The sequence below is a fragment of the Myotis nattereri genome (genome assembly GCF_964212035.1).
Source record: "Myotis nattereri genome assembly, chromosome: 2".
Taxonomy (NCBI): domain Eukaryota; kingdom Metazoa; phylum Chordata; class Mammalia; order Chiroptera; family Vespertilionidae; genus Myotis; species Myotis nattereri.
The window spans coordinates 116,558,978-116,579,469 of NC_138076.1; the positions used below are offsets into that span (position 1 = coordinate 116,558,978).

Here is a 20,492-nt window from a genome sequence, read left to right on the forward strand (position 1 = left end):
GTTGTATCTGATGGTTAGATTGTAAGTTCTTCAAAGGAAAAGACTATCTTACTCCTATTAAATATACTTTTTTCCTCATATAGATATAAATGCCCATATCTGTGCTGTCCAGTAGTCACTGGTCTTCTGTGGTTCTTGAGAATTTAACATGTGGCTCATCCCAACTGAGATGTTTTGTAAGTATAAAATACACACTGATTTCAAAGACTTTAATTAGAATGTGAGATACCCCATCAATAATTTTAAAATTGATTACATGGTGATATGATAATAATTTTGGATACATTTGATTAAATAAAATATGTTATTAAAATGAATATTACCTGTTTTTTTTCCTTTTCTTAATGTGGTTTCTAGATCCTGCACATTATATTTCCTTTAGACAGTGCTGATCTAGACCCTTGATCCCTCCTTTTTTTCTCTCCTGTCAACCAGACCCTCCTGTCTCAACCTAGAGAGGCAGTCTTTATGATATAGGGCTCATGTACTCAAGGCTTGGAGTCAGAGACCCAGCCTAAATTCTTTCTCTCCTTTAGATATGCTGTGTACTTTATTAGTAATTTAGAATTAAGGATTTACTTAAAACTATTATCTATCATTTCATACATGCCAGGTAGTGTGCTTGGTGCTAAGTCTATAATGTTGAGCAGAGCACAGGTCCAGCACTCACAGAGATTCCAGTCTAGTAGGGAAGACAGATATTGAGTAATCATGTAAGTAAATAATTGTTGTGGTAAGTACTACGAGGGAAAGACATAGATGTTATAAGACCATATAAGAAGGGACCTGTCCTAGTCTTGAGTGCTAGCATGGAAGGTTTTTGTTATGTTTAAGAAATCAGAATTTGAAAGGTGAGGAAATAGTTACCTAGGAGAGGGTAGTGGGAAAGAATATTCCAGGCAGATGGAATATTTGCAAAGGTCTTCAGTCAAAACAGATAGCTTGACCCTTTCAAGGAACCAATAGGAAACCTGTGGAGTGGAAAAGTGAAGTCATGAGGACTGTTGTAAGAAAAAAAAAAGTTCAAGAGTTAAGTCAGAACAAAATTGTGCACAGGAAAATTGGTAGGACTTCGTAATAGATTAGATATGGACGGTGAGCAAGAGGGCAGTATTAAAAATTACTTGAGTTTCTGGCTTATGTGCCTATATGGGGAGTGCCAGTGATGCCATTCACTGCAGGAGGACCACGTGTTGATGGAGATGATCTTGGGTTTGATTTTGGAAATGTTATGGTACTTTTGAAACAATCAGTATGTATTTTGTTTTATCAAGCTATGAAGGAAGAATCTCCCAAAAAAATAGTTTTACATTTGCATCTCTTATATTATCTCAGTCTTGTAATTATAATTTAAGAATCTCTTTGATCCTTATCTGCCTGATAATCATTCTGATCCTGTTTCTTTGGCAAAAGATTTAGGTTGGTAAGTTTAAGATCATGATGAATGTGTTATATGTTACTCTTGCTGTATTTAAAAATCCACATTGAATGTTTATTTTTACAAAAATATAATTCGGAACCTGAAATGGATAAGTATTGATGTTTACTGGTTCTTATCCCTTCTCTCACTCTATACTATCTCCCTAGATGACCTGCTTTTCTTTTTTTTTTTAGGGCCTTCCGGTAAAAGCCGGAAGACCTGCTGGACAAATTCAAAAAGAGCTGTAAGCACTCATACTTTTCATATCCTCAGTTGTCTTCTTATACTAATAGCTCCCAGACATACATTCCAAGTCCAGACCTGTCGTCTCATCACCAGATTTGGGTATCCTTATTTAGATAAATGTCTCTGACAGCCATATCACATTCAATATGCCCAAACTCCAACTCTTGATCCCTCTTGCACCAATCCCTAGAGAAGAGCACTACTGACTATTTTATAAACCTCAAGAGCCTGGGGAGTCTTTCTCACCCTCACTTCCCACACAATATTCAATCCATCTATTTAACCCTTGAAATCTCAGCTCTCTCTTTGTACACTACCACTGTCCTAGTTCAAGTTATCTTTTCTTCTTGGACTACTGTAATGGCCTTTTAACTGGACTTCCCCCATTCATTCAAACGTCTCTTAATTCTTATTTTATAAATAAAGGCCCGATGTACAAAATTCATGCAAGGGGTTGGCCCTCTCAGCCCCTCGCATCCTCAGCCAGCCCTCACAGCCCTGGCTTTGTCCAGACAATTGTCCAGACAGTCGTTCTGCTGTTCGGTCTAATTAGCATATTAGCTCTTTATTATATAGGATATATTCAGAATAAGTTTTGAAATATAGATCTCATCTTGCCATTCTTCTTAAAATCCTCTAATAACTTTTTAAATTTATAGACTAAAGACCCAAATCCTTAACGTCGCCCGTAGTGCTTTGTGAATTAATTTTTTTTCCCTTTTTTAAAAATTAAATTTATTGGGGTGACATTGGTTCACAAAAACATACAGGTTTCAAGTGTACAAATCAATAAAACATCATCTGCACACTGCATTGTACTCCCACTGTCCAAGCAAAGTCTCTTTCTGTCCCCATTTTCCCCCCTTTGCCCACCTTCACCTATCTCCCACTCCCCTTTTCTTCTGGCTATCACCACACTGTTGTTGGTGTCTATGTATTTGCTTAATCTCTTCATCTTCTTTCATCCACTCCCCAAGTCCCCTCTCCCTTCTGACAGCTGTCAGTCTGTTCTATGTATCCATGCCTCTGGTTCTATATGGTATTTGTCTCTCTCTGACTGGCTTATTTCACTTAGCATAATAATTTCCAGGTCCATCCATGCTATTGCAAAAGTTAAGATTGCCTTTTTTTTTTAAGAATAGAATAATAGTAGTATTCTATTATGTAAATGTGCCACAGTTTTTTTATCCTCTCATCTACTGATGGACACTTTTGCTGTTTCCAGATTTTGGCTTTTGTAAATCTTCAATGAACATAGGTGTGCATATATTCTTTTGAATTACTGTTTTGGTTCTTTGGCTATATTCCCAGAAGTGGGGTCACGGCGTCAAAAGGCAGTTATATTTTAATTTTTTAAGGAAACTCCATACTGTTTTCCACAGTGGCTGCACCAATCTACATTCTCATCAACAGTGCACAAGTGTTCCCTTTTCTCCATATCCTCTCCTGCACTTATTGTTTGTTGATTTATTGATGATAGCCATTCTGACAGGCATGAGGTGATATTTCATTGTAGTTTTAATTTTCATCTCTTTGATCACTATTGATGTTGAGCATTTTTTCAAATGATCATTGGCCATCAGTGTGTCCTCTTTGGAGAAGTGTCCTTTGCCTTTTTTTTAATTGGGTTTTTTGTCTTCTTGGCATTGAGTAGTATACATTCTTTATATATTTTGGAACTTAACCCCTTATTAGATCTATCACTGGCAAATATGTTCCCTTTTTATTTTATTGATGGTTTCTTTTGCTATGCAGAAGCTTTTTAGTTTCATGCAGTCCCATTTGTTTATTTTTTTTCCTTTGCTTCCCTTGCCTAAGGAAATATATCTACAAAAATATTGCTATGAGAAATGTCTGAAATTTTAACTGTCTCTGTTCCCTTCTACGATTTTTATAGTTTAGCGACTTAAGTCTTTAAAACTACATGTATATATATTTTTTAAAAGTATATATGTATGTATTTTTTAAAAGTATAATTCTCAAATCAGATTGCCTGATTCGAATCTTAGTTCCATCAATTACTAGCTTTGGGATCTTGAACAAGTTACCTAATGTTCTTTCAGTTTCCTCATCTGAAAAATGGGGATAATATCAATCTCAGGGTTATCATGAGGAGTACAGTAGGTCCTCGGGTTATGTCAGAGATCCGTTCCTATGGCGCGATGTGACCAATTTTCGCTGTAAGTCTGAACCCACCTATATAAGCACTTATGTCGCTCACGTGGAGCACATACACAGCAGTAAGGAAGTGAAACAATAAAAAAAATTTAAAGAAAGATAACAATTCCTGACCTTTACTTGTGGTAAATAAATAATAAAAAACATAAAGCACATATACAAATATGTTGAAATGATGGAACTTTTTTTTTATAAATAAATGGGAGATGGCAATGTAACCACATACGTCGAGTCTGACGTAACCCAAGGACTGTCTGCAAATCTGTTAATTCCCCATCTCAGTTAATATTTTGCTTGACACATAGTAAAAACTCAATCTGTAATAATAAAAGTGTAATATGCTAATTAGACCAGACATCCTTCCGGATGACCTTCCAGACAAAGCCGGTGCTGTGACGGAATCCGGGGTCCCGGGTGCCTGCCGACAGCTGGAGGGTAGCCTGGGTCTCAGGTGCCTGCCAGCGGCCAAAGGGAAGCCTGTGTCCCGGGTTCCTGCCAGCGGTTGGAGGAAGCCCGGGTCCTGGCAGCCAGGGGAAGGAAGCCCTACTCTTGCATGAATTTCGTGCATTGGGCCTCTAGTAAATAAATATTAGCTATTATAATTATCTCCTCTAATTTATTCCCTTTAGACGTCAAAATTACCCTCATGAGTAAATCCCTGTTCGTTTAGACTAGCGTTTATCTCTTTTTGACACCACTCTTATCTCTTACCCCTTTTGTCTAACAACAAAAACCCTAATATTTTGTCTTTACCACATGTGCTTGTTGTGTTCACTTGCTCTCATTTTAGTTGCCTACCTCTCAGTCTTTTCTGGCTACCCTGTGTATTTATGATATTGGGCATTGTCTTTTTATTTTAAATAATGGTGAGACTCCCCTCCTCCATGTTCCCTCCACCCCACTTCACTGAAATGTTTCAGCTGGAAGAAACTTTATGGATTATCTAGCCCAGTTAGTCCAGTGCCCTAGTTGTTTAAAGTGGAAGGTTAGGGCCTGAGACTTCAACTCCTCCTGATGATAGACAATTTTTTGTAAATCTTGAAAGACATTTTACTTCTTGACAGAGTATAATGTTAAATGGAGTATTAAATTTTGGCATTTGGGAGATATCAGGAAATTCTTACGTATATAACGGAGAAACGAATCTTGAATTATAGGGAATACAGGTGCGTTATTTTTATGTCATCAGTTGTTTTTTTATTATAGGTACATTTTGATGGGAAATATGAGGAAAGTTCACTTAAAGTCTTTTTTCTTTGCTATGTTCACGCCTGTTTTGGTATGCTAACCTCTTCTCTTACCCTCATGCATCTCTTTTTAAAAAATTTCTACATCTTAAAATGTTGCTCAAATTCATCCCTCCTTTGACTATTCCTACTCAGTACCATAGTTGAAGTTCTCATTACAATTCTTCTTGACCATTGCAGTGACTTCCTGTTTTGCCTTCCTTCATTATTGCCATACCACACTCCCCTTACCTATGCTAAACCTTCTGCCAGAGTGATCTTCCCTAACACAGAGACATATGCACATCATTTCTTGACTCAGAACTCTCTAGTGCAGTGGTTCTCAACCTTCTAGCACTTTAAATACAGTTCCTCATGTTGTGACCCAACCATAAAATTATTTTCGTTGCTTCTTCATAACTGTAATGTTGCTACTGTTATGAATCGTAATGTAAATGTCTGATATGCAGGATGGTCTTAGGCGACGCTTGTGAAAGGGTCCTTCGACCGCCAAAGGGGTCGCAACCCACAGGTTGAGAACCGCTGCTCTAGTGGCTTAGCCAATCCCACTAGCTTCCTGTCTCTACCACAGTCCATCCCTCAGAACCTCTCACTGTTCATCCACCCCATGCATGCGCAAAATGGGACCCTTCAGTCTTAGGGACTTCTTCACAGGTAGAATTCCACAGGCTGGTGAGTTCCTATCATGTAAAGAAACTTAGATACAACTGAATGAATTCTTTTTCACAGTCTTAGGTGTTTGGCCTAATTCTGTACCTCTACAGATAGGTCCTGGTCAGATTCACATGCTTGCTGCATTGGGGTGGTGTTCTCTGAGTATGTGACTTCTGTACAAATTATTTATGGAGATAGGGAATTTCCTATAATAGGAAGTTCTTATTTTCTTTTATTCCCTTCCTCTGGAATCTTCTTGGTCTAATTAGTCCCCTTTTAACATTTCACGAGCTATGTTACTGAAATCTGTCACTTTTGAGAAAGTTTAATACAGATACTTTTGATTTGGCATCTGAAGAAAATGTTCATGCCAAGAGATCATGAAGATCTTTACTCTCCACCGATGTCATGCTCCCACCATTAAACTATAGGAGCCCTGCAAACACATGCAAACAAGTGATTGCTAACTACAGCAGTGCAGGGCATACTGACTATAGTAATAAATGGTGGTGTAAGGGACGGAATGAGTAATTATGTTTGGGTTGATCAGAAGGCACTTCTTAGCATAGGGTTTGCTTGAGCTGGCCATTAAAAAAGTGGATGGGAATTCTGCAGATCAAAAAGGTAGGAAAGGACATTCCAGGCACAAGGAATAGCATGACTGAGGTTTGGTGTAGCCAAAGCATGGAATGTGTAGATCTGTGTTCAGTAAATGAAACTAAAGTAGCCAGTTTTGAAGATTTAAGTGCCAGGCTTTCATTTTGTAGAAGCAATTGGAGGCTACAGAAAAGTATTTATCAGTGGGTTTGGATGCTAGTGCTGTGAAGGACAAAGAGGAGAGGAACAAGACTGAAAACCTTTGAGTGACTGCCAAACGAGCAAGTACAACAGGCCTAATCTGAGCATAGTGGTGGGGATGGAGGAAGAGAAAGCATAAGTAACATATTCCAGAGTAGAGTCAATATGAATTTAGTGACTGGGTGTGGGGAATGAGGCAAAAGTGAGAAAAAGAAACAAAGGAGTTTCTGGTTGTAGTTATAGGACACTGGAGTAGTATAGAAGTGCCATAGAAAGTGCAGTAATAGGGTCATTGATAGGGAAATAATGATGACATAGCTTTGGAACATAAATGTGTGTCAGTTACATTGGAACTGGGACAATTATTTAACAATTGGGAGAAAAGTAAAGTTATATCTATTCTCATACTGCATATCAATCAGAAGAGAGTGATAATCACTTTTTTTAAACTACACATATGAAGAAAATAGAGGCAAATATTTATCTTTTCTTTTTATAGTGGAGGGGATACAAGTAGAGGAAGAATTTTTGGACGGGAATGTGAATGTGTTCAATTACATGAAAATTGACTTCTTTGTGCCAGTAGACAACTAGTAGGCAAACAGGAGGCTTGGGAAAAATAATTATAATAATACTAGAGGCCCGGTGCATGAGTTTGTGTACCAGTGGGGTCCCTTGGCTTGGCCTGTGGGATCGGGCCAAAACTGGCTCTCCGACATCCCCAAAGGGTCCCAGATTGTGAGAGGGTGCAGGCTAGGCGAAGGGACCCCACCGGTGCACAATCAGGGCCAGGGAGAGACACGGGAGGTTGGCCAGCCAGGGAGGGACAGCGGGAGGGCTCCAGGGCGTGTCCGGCCCCTCTTGCTCAGTCCCAATCGGCCAGACCCCAGCAGAAAGCTAACCTACCAGTTGGAGCATCTGCCCCCTGGTGATCAGTGCATGTCATAGTGACTGGTCAACCGGTCGACTGTCTGCCACCTGGTGGTCAGTGCACATCATAGTGAGTGGTTGAGTAGCCTTAGCATATCATTAGCATATTATGCTTTGATTGGTTGAATGGCTGACCAGACACTTAGCATATTAGGGTTTTATTATATAGGATGATAAAGATAAAGGGTTATCTTATTACTAGAGGCCTGGTGCGCAAAATTCTTGCATGGGTGTGGTCCCTAGGCCTGGCTGGCAATCGAAGTGTGAGCATCTGGTGTGGAAAGTCAGGTCCCAGCTGACCTCTGGGCCCTGGGCAGCACCAGGGCCCCCAGGCCCCCGCATATCCCCCTCTGCCTAAGTTACGGCACCTGAGTTCCCACATGGAGGTGCGGTGAGCACGGCCGATGCTGCGGGCCAGGGTGCAGCATGGGCCTCTGGGCTGCCCAGTGACGCCGCATGGAAGCCAGGCAGCCAGCCAGCTCTCTCCATGCCGGCCTCGCAGACCTGCTCCTGCACAAACCCACAGGGAGCCCGACCAGCCCCTGCGGTCCCAGTGGTTGCAGCCTGGCTTACCCTGAAGAGGCCGCGCAGGTGTGGGGCAGGCTCCTCGCGGACGCCTGGCACCTAAACACAAGGGCTTCCCTGGCACGTGAGCCCTTACATCCCAGGGGAGGGTAGTAGGGGCAGTGAGAGCGAGCTCGGCAGACACCCCGCATTCTCACCGCACCTCCATCCCTGTCACCCCTGCCCCCAGGTAGCTGGCGAGAGGTCGCAGCACATTGCTGACACACACCATGTTCCGCGTAGCCCCTTGGTGGTCAGCGCACATCATAGCGAGCGGTTGAACTACCGGTCTCCCAGTCGGATTCCCAAACTTCTGCCTGAGGGGACAATTTGCATATTAGGCTTTTGGATATTAAGTTCATATCAATTAAGAAAAACTGTAATTCAATAGGGAAAAATGGGGCCAAGGATATAGAGGCACTTCATAAAAGAAATAGGATAATAATTATATATTTAACTTAGCTAGAATAAAAAATTCAAATTAAAGAAAAATGAAATGTTCCTTTTGTATTTTCAACTGTCAGACTTATAAATATTGAAAATAGTAAAATTAACCAGGATTAGAACAATTTGGGAAAAGTTAGCATACTTATACATTACTAGTAGGAGTCAAACTTTTGTTCTCCATTTGGAGGGCAGTTTAGTAAAGTGGTAAATCAAAAGCCTTCCTCTCACTTTGGCCAAACATTTTAACTTTTTTAGAATTTGCCTAAAGGAAATAATTGATCAGCCATCACAAGAGTGAAAAGTAGGATGAGAACTGGAATAGAGTGGTATAATTTAAGCCAAGGGATCAGCGTTTCAAGAGAGAGGTCGTGATATTGCAAAGAAGTAAAATAGAATTTGGAACTGAGAAGTGACTATTAGATTTGGCAGTTAGACATTTATGACCACAATAGAACCAGTCTCAGTGGCTGATGGAAATTTCTAACACCTAGAAATTAGAGACTGCAAGCGTTGTTTTATATTTCAAAAATATTGAAGGTGAAATGGAAATGGGGGAAACGGTAATAATTGTAGAAGAATATTTTGTTTTCATTTTTAAAATTGTTGAGACTGAACTTTTTTATGTATAGGGGAAAAATTAGAGTGAGGTTGGAGAAAGATGAGATAAATGACAATAGTTACCAAAGGGGTTGGATATTGGGCCCTGGCAAAGGAGAAATTAGCCTTTGGATAGGAGAGGAAGAAGGCTGATGGAAGAAGAAATGAAGGAGGTGTATAGATACAAATTATAAACTTGTACAGATGGAGGTGAGAAGTGTTTTTGTTTTGTTATATGCGTGAGGAGGGCTATCACCTCTGATAGTCTCAGTTCCTTTCAGAATACAAATTTTCCCCTTTCTATATGGCATAATTTTATAAGAATTGTCTTTGCTTTAATCCCCCTCTTCCAGTTCTCTTTTGAACTCTTTGCAGAAAGGTTTTGCTCTCACCATTCCACCCAAACTCTGTATTAAGGTCACTGGTGAATTCCATATGCTAAATCCAATGTTTAACACATTGTATGCGGGAAACGTATTTATACGTTTTATGTATTTATACATTCTACCAGTGTAGTAGAGCGCGGGACACGTATTAATATGCTTTTTATAGACTAGCGGTAGAATGCGGGTAACGTATAAATACATAAACTAAAGTTATCGTAATTTTACTGAACGTTGCCATTTGCACAAAAAATTAGCAAAAATGGCCCGTGCCACCTGTTAGTGCGCGATAAAAACTACCCGCAAACAGTGTTAATTCTCAGTACTAATCGTATTTTCCTTGCCTGCAGTATTTGACAGTTAATCATTCCCTACTGCTTAAAACACTTTATTTGGTTTCTCCACAACGTACTCTCCTAATTTTCTTCCTACCACAATTACACTCCTCCTCAGTTTGGCTCCTTCCTATCCCCCAGACATCCTAATGTTGAAATGTCCGAAGGTTCAGTCCTAGACCCCTTCTCTATTCTACTTATACTCATCTACTCTCCTTTGGTGAGCTAATGTCTTTTCATACTATCTATAGTATACACCCATGCTTCATAAATTTATATCATCAGGTGGTCTTCTCCCTTGATCTGCTTATGCCTATCTGGTGTCTCTACGTGGAGGTCTAATAAACATTTCAAATTTAACATGTTCAAACTTGAGTATGCTCAGCCCAGCTGGTGTTGCTCAGTGGTTGAGCACTGACCTATGAACCAGGAGTTCCCAGTTCGATTCCCCATCAAGGCACATGCCCTGGTTGCAGGCTCAATCCTCAGTAGCGAAAGTGCAGGAGGCAGCCGATCAATGATTCTCTCTCATCATTGATGTTTCTCTCTCTTCCTTCCTCTTTGCAATCAACAAAAATATATTTTTTTAAAAAACTTTAGCATGCTCATTCAACCTACTTTCTTGCAGACTTTTGCATCTTGATTATGTTAATTTTATCTTTCTAATTGAGACCTAAAACTTTGGAGTCATACCTGACTTCTTACACCGCCATCAACCCATGCAAAATTCATCAGCAAATTATATTGGTCTACCTTCAAAATATATCCAGAATTGAGTCACTTGTTACTATCTCAACTATGTTCACCCTGGCTCAATCATCACCTCCTGCTTGGGATATTTCACTAGGTGAAATATTGCTTCTGCTGTGGGCCACTTCAGGGTAATCTCAACATAGCAGCCAGAATAATCCTGTTGATTCTTCCTCAGAGTAAAAGCCAAAGTTCTATGAAACCTACAAGAATTAATTAGCCCCAGTTACCATCCTTATCTGTCCTTTTTGCTTTGTTTATTTCATCAACACTGGCCTCTTTACTGTTCATTGAACACACCAGCCATATTTTCACCTCAGGGCCTTTATACTTAATTCATTTGTCTATAACAAGCATTTTTACACCAGATACCTATGTGGCTTTCTAGTTACTTTCTTTTGGTTTTAACTCAAGTGCCACCTTCACAGTCAGTTTTTCTCTAATCCACCCTATTTAAAAAGCTATCCTTCTACCAGTACTCTGACTTCCCTTTCTTGCTTTCTTTTTCTTTGCACATAGATTCTCAACAATGTGGATGGATGGATGGGTGGATAGATGGCAAGGAAGAGGATAGAGAATGAATAGGAGGTCAGGTTTGAAGGTTAGGAAGAATAATAATTAGTTTGATTTTGAATATATTTAGTTTGTAAAAGTTTCCTAGTGGAAATTTCAAAAAGGTAGTAACTATGCAACATAAAACCTGGGATTTTGTTTGATCAGTTTCTGCAACATGGGAAACTAATAAAATCTGGGGTGCTTTGTTAACCATCCTAAAGGTTTAATATAGTACAACATCTTTATATTTCTGATGATTTTCTAGCATTAGAACTATATGTAACTCAAACAACTCATTTTAATAAATTACAAGGGCCTCTGGCAACATGAAAATTATTGTGGATAAATACCAAGGCTTTGGTTCCTTTCCATGATGCTAATACCTGCTTAGACTAATCTTGAGAAAGCAGAGATCTTGCCTAGTCAGTGATCAATGGTCATTCTTTATCTCATAATTTTTATGTATATTAAGTTACAACTGAAAAAAATTGAGCATCTTAATACATGTTGTTTTAATTATTGGTGTCACTGATTGGCTTGGAAAGCTGCAGCATTTAAACTTCCTATATCTTGTCCATAGTTAATATAATGAAGTCTGCAAATCTTTTTTTAATATATTTTTATTGATTTCAGAGGGGGAGGGGGAGAGAAGGAGAGATAGAAACATTAATGATGAGAGAGAATCACCGATCGGCTGCCTCCTGTACGCCCCCCACTGGGGATGAGCCCACAACCCGGGCATGTGCCCTTGGCTGGAGTCAAACCCGGGATCCTCCAGTCTGCAGGCCGACACTCTATCCACTGAGCCAAACCAGCTAGGGCTGAGAATCTTAACTATTAGAAATACCATCACCATAAAGCCATCCTGACTGTGGATTCCACTTCATTTATTTTATTGTGTAGTTTTGATCACAGAATAGCAATGTCCTGCAGATATCTTTGCATTTATGGAGGGAAATAAGACTAAAAAGTTTGTTCTTTTTCTCTAGCTTTAGGGTTTTTATGGACAAATGTAAGATGGGCTCTGGAGCAAAATCTGCCATCTAAAACCATCTATCTATATTACTAACAATTACTGTGCTTGCCTTAAAGAAAGGAAACGCAAACCAACCAACCATATTAGTCCTTTAGAATAAAGTATCAGCATCTTATCTGAGAACCAGGAAAGAAAGTTATTTTTGTCTTACAGCATTGTAGTATCTTATATCATACTACCATAATAAAAATTCAGAGATGTTCATTTATATATCTAGCACTACTCTCTTCTACATACACTTGCTTGTGAAAATGGAAATTTTCAGGTCAGAATATTTAGAGTCCAGTACTTTGAAGATCAAACAAACAAAAAAGAAATACAAAGAAACCCTCCTGATAAGCTTTGGATTGAGATCATTTTTATAGTAATCACAATGCTGGATAATAGTAAAGGGAAAATGTTTGTTCTGTTTTGGAAGGAAGAAGAATCATGGACCCTGTAAGTAACTTTAGAGTTGATCTAGTTTAGCCTAGGTTAAGATAGTGGAAGACTAGAGAGGTGGAGTGCTGGGCTGCATGGCCTGGCTATTAGTCCCAGAGCTAAGAATCTAATCCAGACCTCTTGAGACCAGTCTAGTAGAAGGAGCTTGGGCCGTCCAGCAATCCAGTTTGTCTGTTGTCCATTCTTATCTACATCACTAGTGACCCGGTGCACAAAATTCATGCACATTAAAAGGGAATTAATTGGAGAAAATATTTTAATATTGCTATTTGCACTTTCTCTAAAATAGAAGTGTCAGAGATGTAAGAAAATTAGTAAAATATATATGAAAATCTTCCTCCTGTCAGTGTCTCGGACACGCCACAGTAACCAGAGTCAAGTACCCGCCCACCCATGTGCACCTTGAAATTGCGAGAGACCCAGACCCAGCCAGCCCCACCCCCGTCAAGCCCTGCCGGTTTGGGGGGCATGGCCTCGGGTCGCCTGTCCCAGCACCAGGGCAGGAGGCATGGCCTCAGGTCTCCCAGCCCAGGCCGGGGGGCCGTGCGTTGAGGTCTCCTGGCCCGGGCCAGGGGGCATGGCCTGAGGCCCCCCATCAAACCCCACCAGGCAGGGGACACAGCCTCAGATCCCACGACCCAGCATGAGGGCAGGGTGCGTGGCCTGAGGTCCCCCGGCCCAGCACCAGGGTGGGGGTTGCGGCCTGAGGTCCCCCATCAAGCCCCACTGGGTAGGGGACACGGCCTGAGGTCCCCTGTCCAGCCCCGCCAGGTAGGGGCCACGGCCTCAGGTCCCCTGGCCTGGTGCCAGGGTGGGGGGGCACGGCCTGGGGTCCCCCGTCAAGCTCCACCAGGCGGGGGACGTGGCCTGAGGTCCCCCATCAAGCCTTGCTGGGTGGGGGGCCGAGGCCTGAGGTCCCCTGTCAAGCCCCACCAGGCAGGGGCACAGCCTCAGGTCCCCTGTCCTGGCCTAGTACCACGCAGCCTCAGGTCCCTGCTGATTGCTCATTAGGGTTCATTACGGGAACTCAGCCTCTGCTGTGGGCGCAGCCATCTTGTGTTAGAGAATCCCTGCCTCCGCCATGGGCGCAGCCATCTTGTTATGGTGTGACGGTCAATTTGCATATTCCCTCTTTATTAGATAGGATCCTTTATAATCAATAATCTAGTCATAAATTTGTACAGTGAGTCTTTGTACTTTGTAAAATGTTTTCCTGGCTGTGTAACATTTTTAGCTTCACAGTCTTACCATTTCACTTTTGCACATGAGAAAGTTGAAGCTTATAGATATTTAAGTGCTGTGCCACATATCATGTCACATTGCTAGTGAGTGACAGCCAGATTTTGAACCCAGGCCTCTAACTACTCAATCAGTGCTTTTCTGTGTCCCTTTACTCCCTGGGATAATTAAAAGTTAGTGTTGTTTTTCTAATAAATATGTCAGATAAGTAAAATAGCAAATATATATACACTAGAGGTCCGGTGCATGAAATTCATGCACGGGGGTGGGGGGGGCGGGGGGAGTCCCTCAGCCCAGCCTGCACCCTCTTGCAATCCTGGACCTCTTGGGGGACATCCCTCTCGCAATCTGAGACAGCTGGCTCCTAACTATTCGCCTGCCTGCCTGCCGGATTTCCCCTAACCACTTTGCCTCCCTGCCTGATCGCCCCTAACTGCTCGCCTGCCTGCCTGATCGCCCCTAACCACTTCTGCCTGCCTGCCCACCCAATCACCCCTAACCACTCTGCCTGCCTGCCTGATTGCCCTTAACTGCTTGCCTGCCTGCCTGATCACCCCTAACCACTTGCCTGCCTGCTTGATTGCCCCTAACCATTCTGCCTGCCTGATCGCCCCTAACCGCCTCTGCCTTGGCCCCTGCTGCTACGGCTTCATTTGGAAGATCATCTGGAAGGACATCTGGAATGACATCTGTAAGGTCATTCGGCTGTCCAGTCTAATTAGCATATTATGCTTTTATTATTATAGATAGTTGGAGGAGAATTTTATTATTGAAACAAATGCTAGAGTCATTAGCTTAGTGTCCTACTCTTTTTGTTCTTGGAGCAGGGACACTGAGTCTTATAATTACTCTGCCCCAAGGGCCAAGTACATGTTCTTTGCCTCAGAGGTCTTGATCTGCTCCATATTCCCTGAATATATGTGCACTCTCAAGCTCCTGTGACTTAGCATTAAGATGCCCTTGTCCATTTTTCTCTCAGGTTAATGCTTCCTGTCACAACCCAGCAGTGCATATTTTTTCTCCTTTTGAAAGTATTTCTGGCCTCAAAACTAAACTAAATTAGATGCCAGTTCTCCTCCCTTTTCTCTATATCCACATAGCATCCTGAGCATAACTTTCTCAAGAGTACTTATTACATTGAATTTTAATAGTGGGTTTGCTTAACTGTCCTCTCCCTACTTCTCTGCCCTTGTCCAATGTTTGGCACATACTAGACACTGTAAATATGTACAGAAAAATGAATAGAGACAGCTGCTGCCTTTAGTGTTGACTTTTTAACCCCTGGTGCTCCAGCGGCAGGAATCTGGAAACTTCACCTAAGGGGAACCTACACTAAATTGGGGTAGGCTGTTTTAAGAGTATTGTGTTGGAGGGGATGTGTGCATGTACACACATCTGCACACATGCGCGCACACGCACACGCACACACACACACACACACACACTCTGCTGCTGCTGCTCTGAGCAAGCCAGGACAAATGGAATAATTGAATAATATGAGGTGGAATTGAAGTTTATAACATTATCTGTTTAATTGAATTACATAAGGGTTTTTTTAAAAATGGCATTAAATAGCATTGTATTTTATGACAGTTGCATATATGCTATGAATATTTATCTTTGTATAATCTGTGTTATATAGAGAGAGAATATTCAAATCATAGATATTTTGAAATCCATTTCTCCCCAAACATAGTGTGGAGCAAAGGCCATTTTTTAAACATACACTGAATTATCTTTGAAACTGCATTTAGAGATGCAATCTTTGATGTAGCCTTACAAATGCATAAAATCAGTCAGTAGCAAAGAACCATGATTGGGATTGCCAGTGCAAATGTATTACGTAGTATACCTCAAGTTACATTACATACTCTGTAGATTAATGGTCTTTAAAACAATCATTGAGCAGTGAGGTAGTTGTGGATTTCAGTTAGTAAATAAAACAACTTGATTGTTTCTTATGCCACGTCATATAGTATATGACATCTTTGCTTTAAATCACAATTTTTTTTTTTTTTTTTTTACTGAGAACTTGGCAGTGTAATTCATTCTTACCCAACTAGCAAATTAATTTCTTTTTTATGTTCTATGACTAATTTGTTACCTGTTCTAAATGTTACTGTGATTTCTTTTTAATATTTTTTACTGTTTTTGAAAATGTATAATATTTTTCAATTACAGTTGACATTCTACTTCACCATCTTTACTCTAAGTCCAACATGACCTAAATTTTAATATTTTACTAAAAAATAAGTTAGCTGGTAAATATTATATTAATACTTTTAGCCTCTCTTGGTGGGTGTTAATTACTTTTTGTTTGTTTGTTTTGTTAATCTAGAAACCCTTGGTTTTAGTCAAATACATCACTATCTATTAAAGGAAACCAGACCTGAAGTGGAAGTAGAAATCTAATGTGTGAATATACAGAAACTGCTTCAGTTGATTCAAAATGGGAACAACAAGTGATGAGATGGTATCGGTGGAACACACCTCCTCGTCCTTCAATCCTCTGTGTTTTGAATGTGGCCAGCAGCACTGGACAAGAGAAAATCACTTGTACAATTACCAGAACGAAGTGGATGATGACCTGGTCTGCCATATTTGCCTTCAGCCTTTATTGCAGCCATTAGATACCCCCTGTGGACACACATTCTGCTGCAAGTGCCTCAGAAACTTCTTACAAGAGAAAGATTTCTGTCCATTGGACAGAAAAAGACTTCACTTTAAGTTGTGTAAGAAGTCTAGTATTCTAGTTCATAAACTTCTGGACAAATTATTAGTTGCATGTCCTTTTTCTTCAGTGTGCCAAGATGTAATGCAGCGCTGTGATCTGGAGGCACATCTTAAAAACAGGTAAGTAAAAAATATGAAAGAAAGAAAAGTGACTCTAGGTTTTATAAAATGGCTGTTCAAAAAATTGATTAAAAGAATACAAAGGCATCAATAAGTAAATGGACAAATAAAATACAAGAGATACAAAAATGAGTAAGTTGTATGGAATGTCAGTATTTATAAAAAAAACACATGAATACAAAAACTATGGTGAGGAGTACCATTGTATACCTATTAATATTTTTGCTGGTAAAATATGAAGCTGCTATATTTATTTATATGGGTAGCAGGATATAGTGATAGACTCTTTTGCAAGACATTTAGAAAACTGTAAATGTAAATATTCTTTTATCCAGATAATCCAAAAAAAAGGAAAGATTGCATATAAGGATGTTCATTGCAACATTGTTCATAGTTCAGTAAATTGGACTCAATCTAATTAACAGTAGAGGAAGAGTTAAAATTACAATAGTACATAAACTCAGTGGGATATTATGCAGCCAGTGAAAATGATAGATTTGTTGTAACATGGAAAATGGTACATATGATTTTATTTGCCCAAGATCTTATAAAGATTCTGTGTTCAGCCCTGGTCTGGTGGTATAGTTGGTTGGAGCATTGTCCCATATTCCAAAAGGTTGCAGGCTCAATCCCCGGTCAGGGCACATATGGGAGGCAACTGATCAATGTTTCTCTCCCCACCTCCCTACTTCCTCTCTCTAAAAATCAATAAACATATCCTTGGGTGAGGGGTATTTTTTAAAAAAAGAAAAGATTCTGCATTTAGGGACTACTCTGAATAAGAACTAGGGGTTGGAAATTTTAAAACATTTAGGTTTTATTTTTGTCCTAATAAAAACTTTTTAAAAGGTTAGGTAATTTAGCTGATTATTTAGTGAGATTTATAATTTTGCTTTGGTAAATTCTTGATCTTTATACCCTTAGGAAGGAATAAAATGCATCTCATGTCTTAAGTAGGTAGAATCACATAAAGTGACAGAAAAAAAATGTATTCATTTCTAAATTTAAGTCACTTGTGTAGTGTAAAGCTGGAATAATTTTAAGTTATGTGATAACAATGTATAGTACAATACAGGGTAGGGCAGAAGTAAGTTTACAGTTGTTTGTATGGAAAATAATACAGTAATCTATCTCATATATAAAAGGCCAGTGGCTGTCACTGCATAATGCCATCATGACCAAATGACCAGCAACTCTCTTGGCGAGTAGGGCGGGCGGGAGCTATTAGCTGCGGAGAAGCTATGAGCAGCAGAGGGCAGGGTAGCAAGCTGCTAGCAGTGGAGAACTAGGAGCGGCCAAGGGCAGGGTGGCCCCTGAGGCAAGTGGAAGCGAGCTACTTGCGCATGATGTTGTGCACGCTGGGCTTCTAGTATATATAAAAAGCCAGCGACCAGAACGCCATGATGACTGGAATGACTGGTCACTAGGCCGCCCACTGGGGCCAGCAAACCGGCCCATTGGGGGGGTGGGGCCAGCCAGCCAACCTTTGGTGGCCCCTCCCTCCAGGCAGCCCTGCCCCTGATTGGCCTCTCCCACCCTGATCAAGGGCGGGGCAGCTGGCCAACCCCCCCCCACCACGGCCCTTCCCCACATCTGGCCCCACTCCCCATGAGCCACCACCACCCTGATTGGCCCGCAGCCCCCTCCACCCAGCCACCCGTCCCTGATTGCCCCCCACCCCAATAGGGGGCAGGGTTGCCAGCCAACCTCCTGCAGCCCTTCCCCCCACCCACCCCATCCCAGATCGGCGCCCCACCCCAATCCGGGACAGGACCAACTGGCCAACCACCTGCAGCCCCTCCCCCCAGCCAGTCCCACCCCCGATGGGTCCCCACCATCCCGATCGGCCCACGGCCTTTCCCCCCAGCCAGCTCCATCCTTGATCAGCACCCCCACAACCACCCATGGCCCCTCCCCCAGGCCACTGGCCCCCCCCCGATCGGGTCTCCCACCCCATTTGACGCAGACCCCCCCCCCCTCCCGTTCATGAATTTTGTAAATAATAATACAGGAATAAACTGTTTCATGCACTTAAAAGTATAAACCTACTTTTGCCTTACCATCTAGAGTAGATTTAGAAATAGTATAAATCTGGCATACTAGTAGAATAACTTGTCGTTATATTCACACATAAAATCATAGAATTTTAAGATATTAATCTAATCTCACTTTATAAATCAGGAAACTGGGTCACAAATATAGAGTGCTAGTTAATAATATAGTTAGACTAAAACTTCCGTTTTCTTCTTTACCATTCTAATATACCATCTGACTTTTCCACAGGTTTAATCATGTTCTCTACTGCTATGTGGTAGTAAATGTTTTCTACCCATGGGGGTATACATGTTCATTCTGTTCCTAATATCGGTGTTATAAAATGAGTGCACCCTTTAGGAATAATTTTAAAAATGAGAAGGAATGTTTTGTTTTGTTTTTAATATATTTTATTGATTTTTTACAGAGAGGAAGGGAGAGAGATAGAGAGTTGGAAACATCGATGAGAGAGAAACATCGATCAGCTGCCTCCTGCACATCTCCCACTGGGGATATGCCCGCAACCCAGGTACATGCCCTTGACCAGAATCGAACCTGGGACCCTTCAGTCCGCAGGCCGACGCTCTATCCACTGAGCCAAACCGGTTTCGGCAGGAATGTTATTTTTAAAATATCAGAAACATGAAGATTTATTACTTAAATCTAAGCTGTATTAAAAACAGGTTAAGAAAAAGTGTAGGATAGATATATAAGCTTTTAAAAACGCTGTAGCCTTAGTTTTTTGTGCATCTTCAGTCTACAGAAGGCAGGGAACCTGAACATGCTAACAGACCTCCTGGAAATAGACACCAAACTTTTTAATATGCTAGTCTGGGTCAGGCCTAGGTACAGCTGAGGTTGAAGAATATGTTAGGTTTTTCTTATTTCTCTCAGTAGAACTGTTCTTTTTCGGGAATTGGTTCTTTTGTAGTTCTTTTATGAACATCAGTTATGGGATGTTAGAGGAACTAAGCAGAGTCTCAGTTCAGTTACTAATTATTTTGATAGCAGTGAGATAAAAATTTCACGTTGTTAGTAAATTTTTAAAAATATGTGAAATTGTTAGTAATTTTTTTTTAAATATAAATTTTTTTAAAACGTATTTTGAGTGTTGATTTCAGAAAGAGGAAGGGAGAGGGAGAGATAGAAACATCAATGATGAGAGAGAATCATCAATTGGTTGCCTCCTGCACGCCCCCTGGAGATTGAGCCTACAACCCAGCATGTGCCCTGAACAGGAATCTCCTGGTTCATAGGTTGATGCTCATCCACTGACCCACACTGGGCGGGAAACGTTGTTAGGATACTCACTTAACTGTAATACATACAACAATTTAATACAGGCATACCTCGTTTTATTGCGTGTTGCTTTATTATGCTTTACAGATGCTGCAGGGTTTTTTGTTTGTATAAATTGAAGGCAAATCCTGCACCAGCAAAACGATTACAACTCACTTTATTGTGAGACTTGCTTTATTGTGGTGGTCTGGAACCAAACCACATATCTCTGAGGTCTGCCTGTGTATAGTTGAAATATTGCAAACTCTTCTTTCATTTATAGGTAGATAAAGTCCAAGCAGTTAGGTCTAGTTTAAAGTTCTATTTTCCAGTGTACTTACTAATATTTGAGCTACTAATTTAATAATTTCCAAAGTGTCTTAGGCCTATATTGTGAAAGATAATTTGAAAAATATGTACGTTTTGTAAAGGTGGATGACTTGATTGATATAAACACCTAAGAGTAACTATTAATTATTAAAAATAAAAAATGGTAAATTATAAAAT

At 40.6% G+C, this 20,492-nt stretch overlaps 1 protein-coding gene across 1 annotated transcript in view; it reads left to right on the forward strand.

Moving 5' to 3' along the window:
* Positions 1-16,269: 16,269 nt before the first annotated feature.
* The window catches only part of LNX2 (ligand of numb-protein X 2), a gene marked incomplete at its 5' end in the record, with an annotated part of 37,824 nt that continues 33,601 nt past the window's right edge, over positions 16,270-20,492 (forward strand). The window contains one exon of the mRNA XM_081083622.1: positions 16,270-16,673. Within this exon, the coding sequence (XP_080939748.1) occupies positions 16,270-16,673 (404 nt within the window). The remainder of the gene's footprint in view (positions 16,674-20,492) is intronic.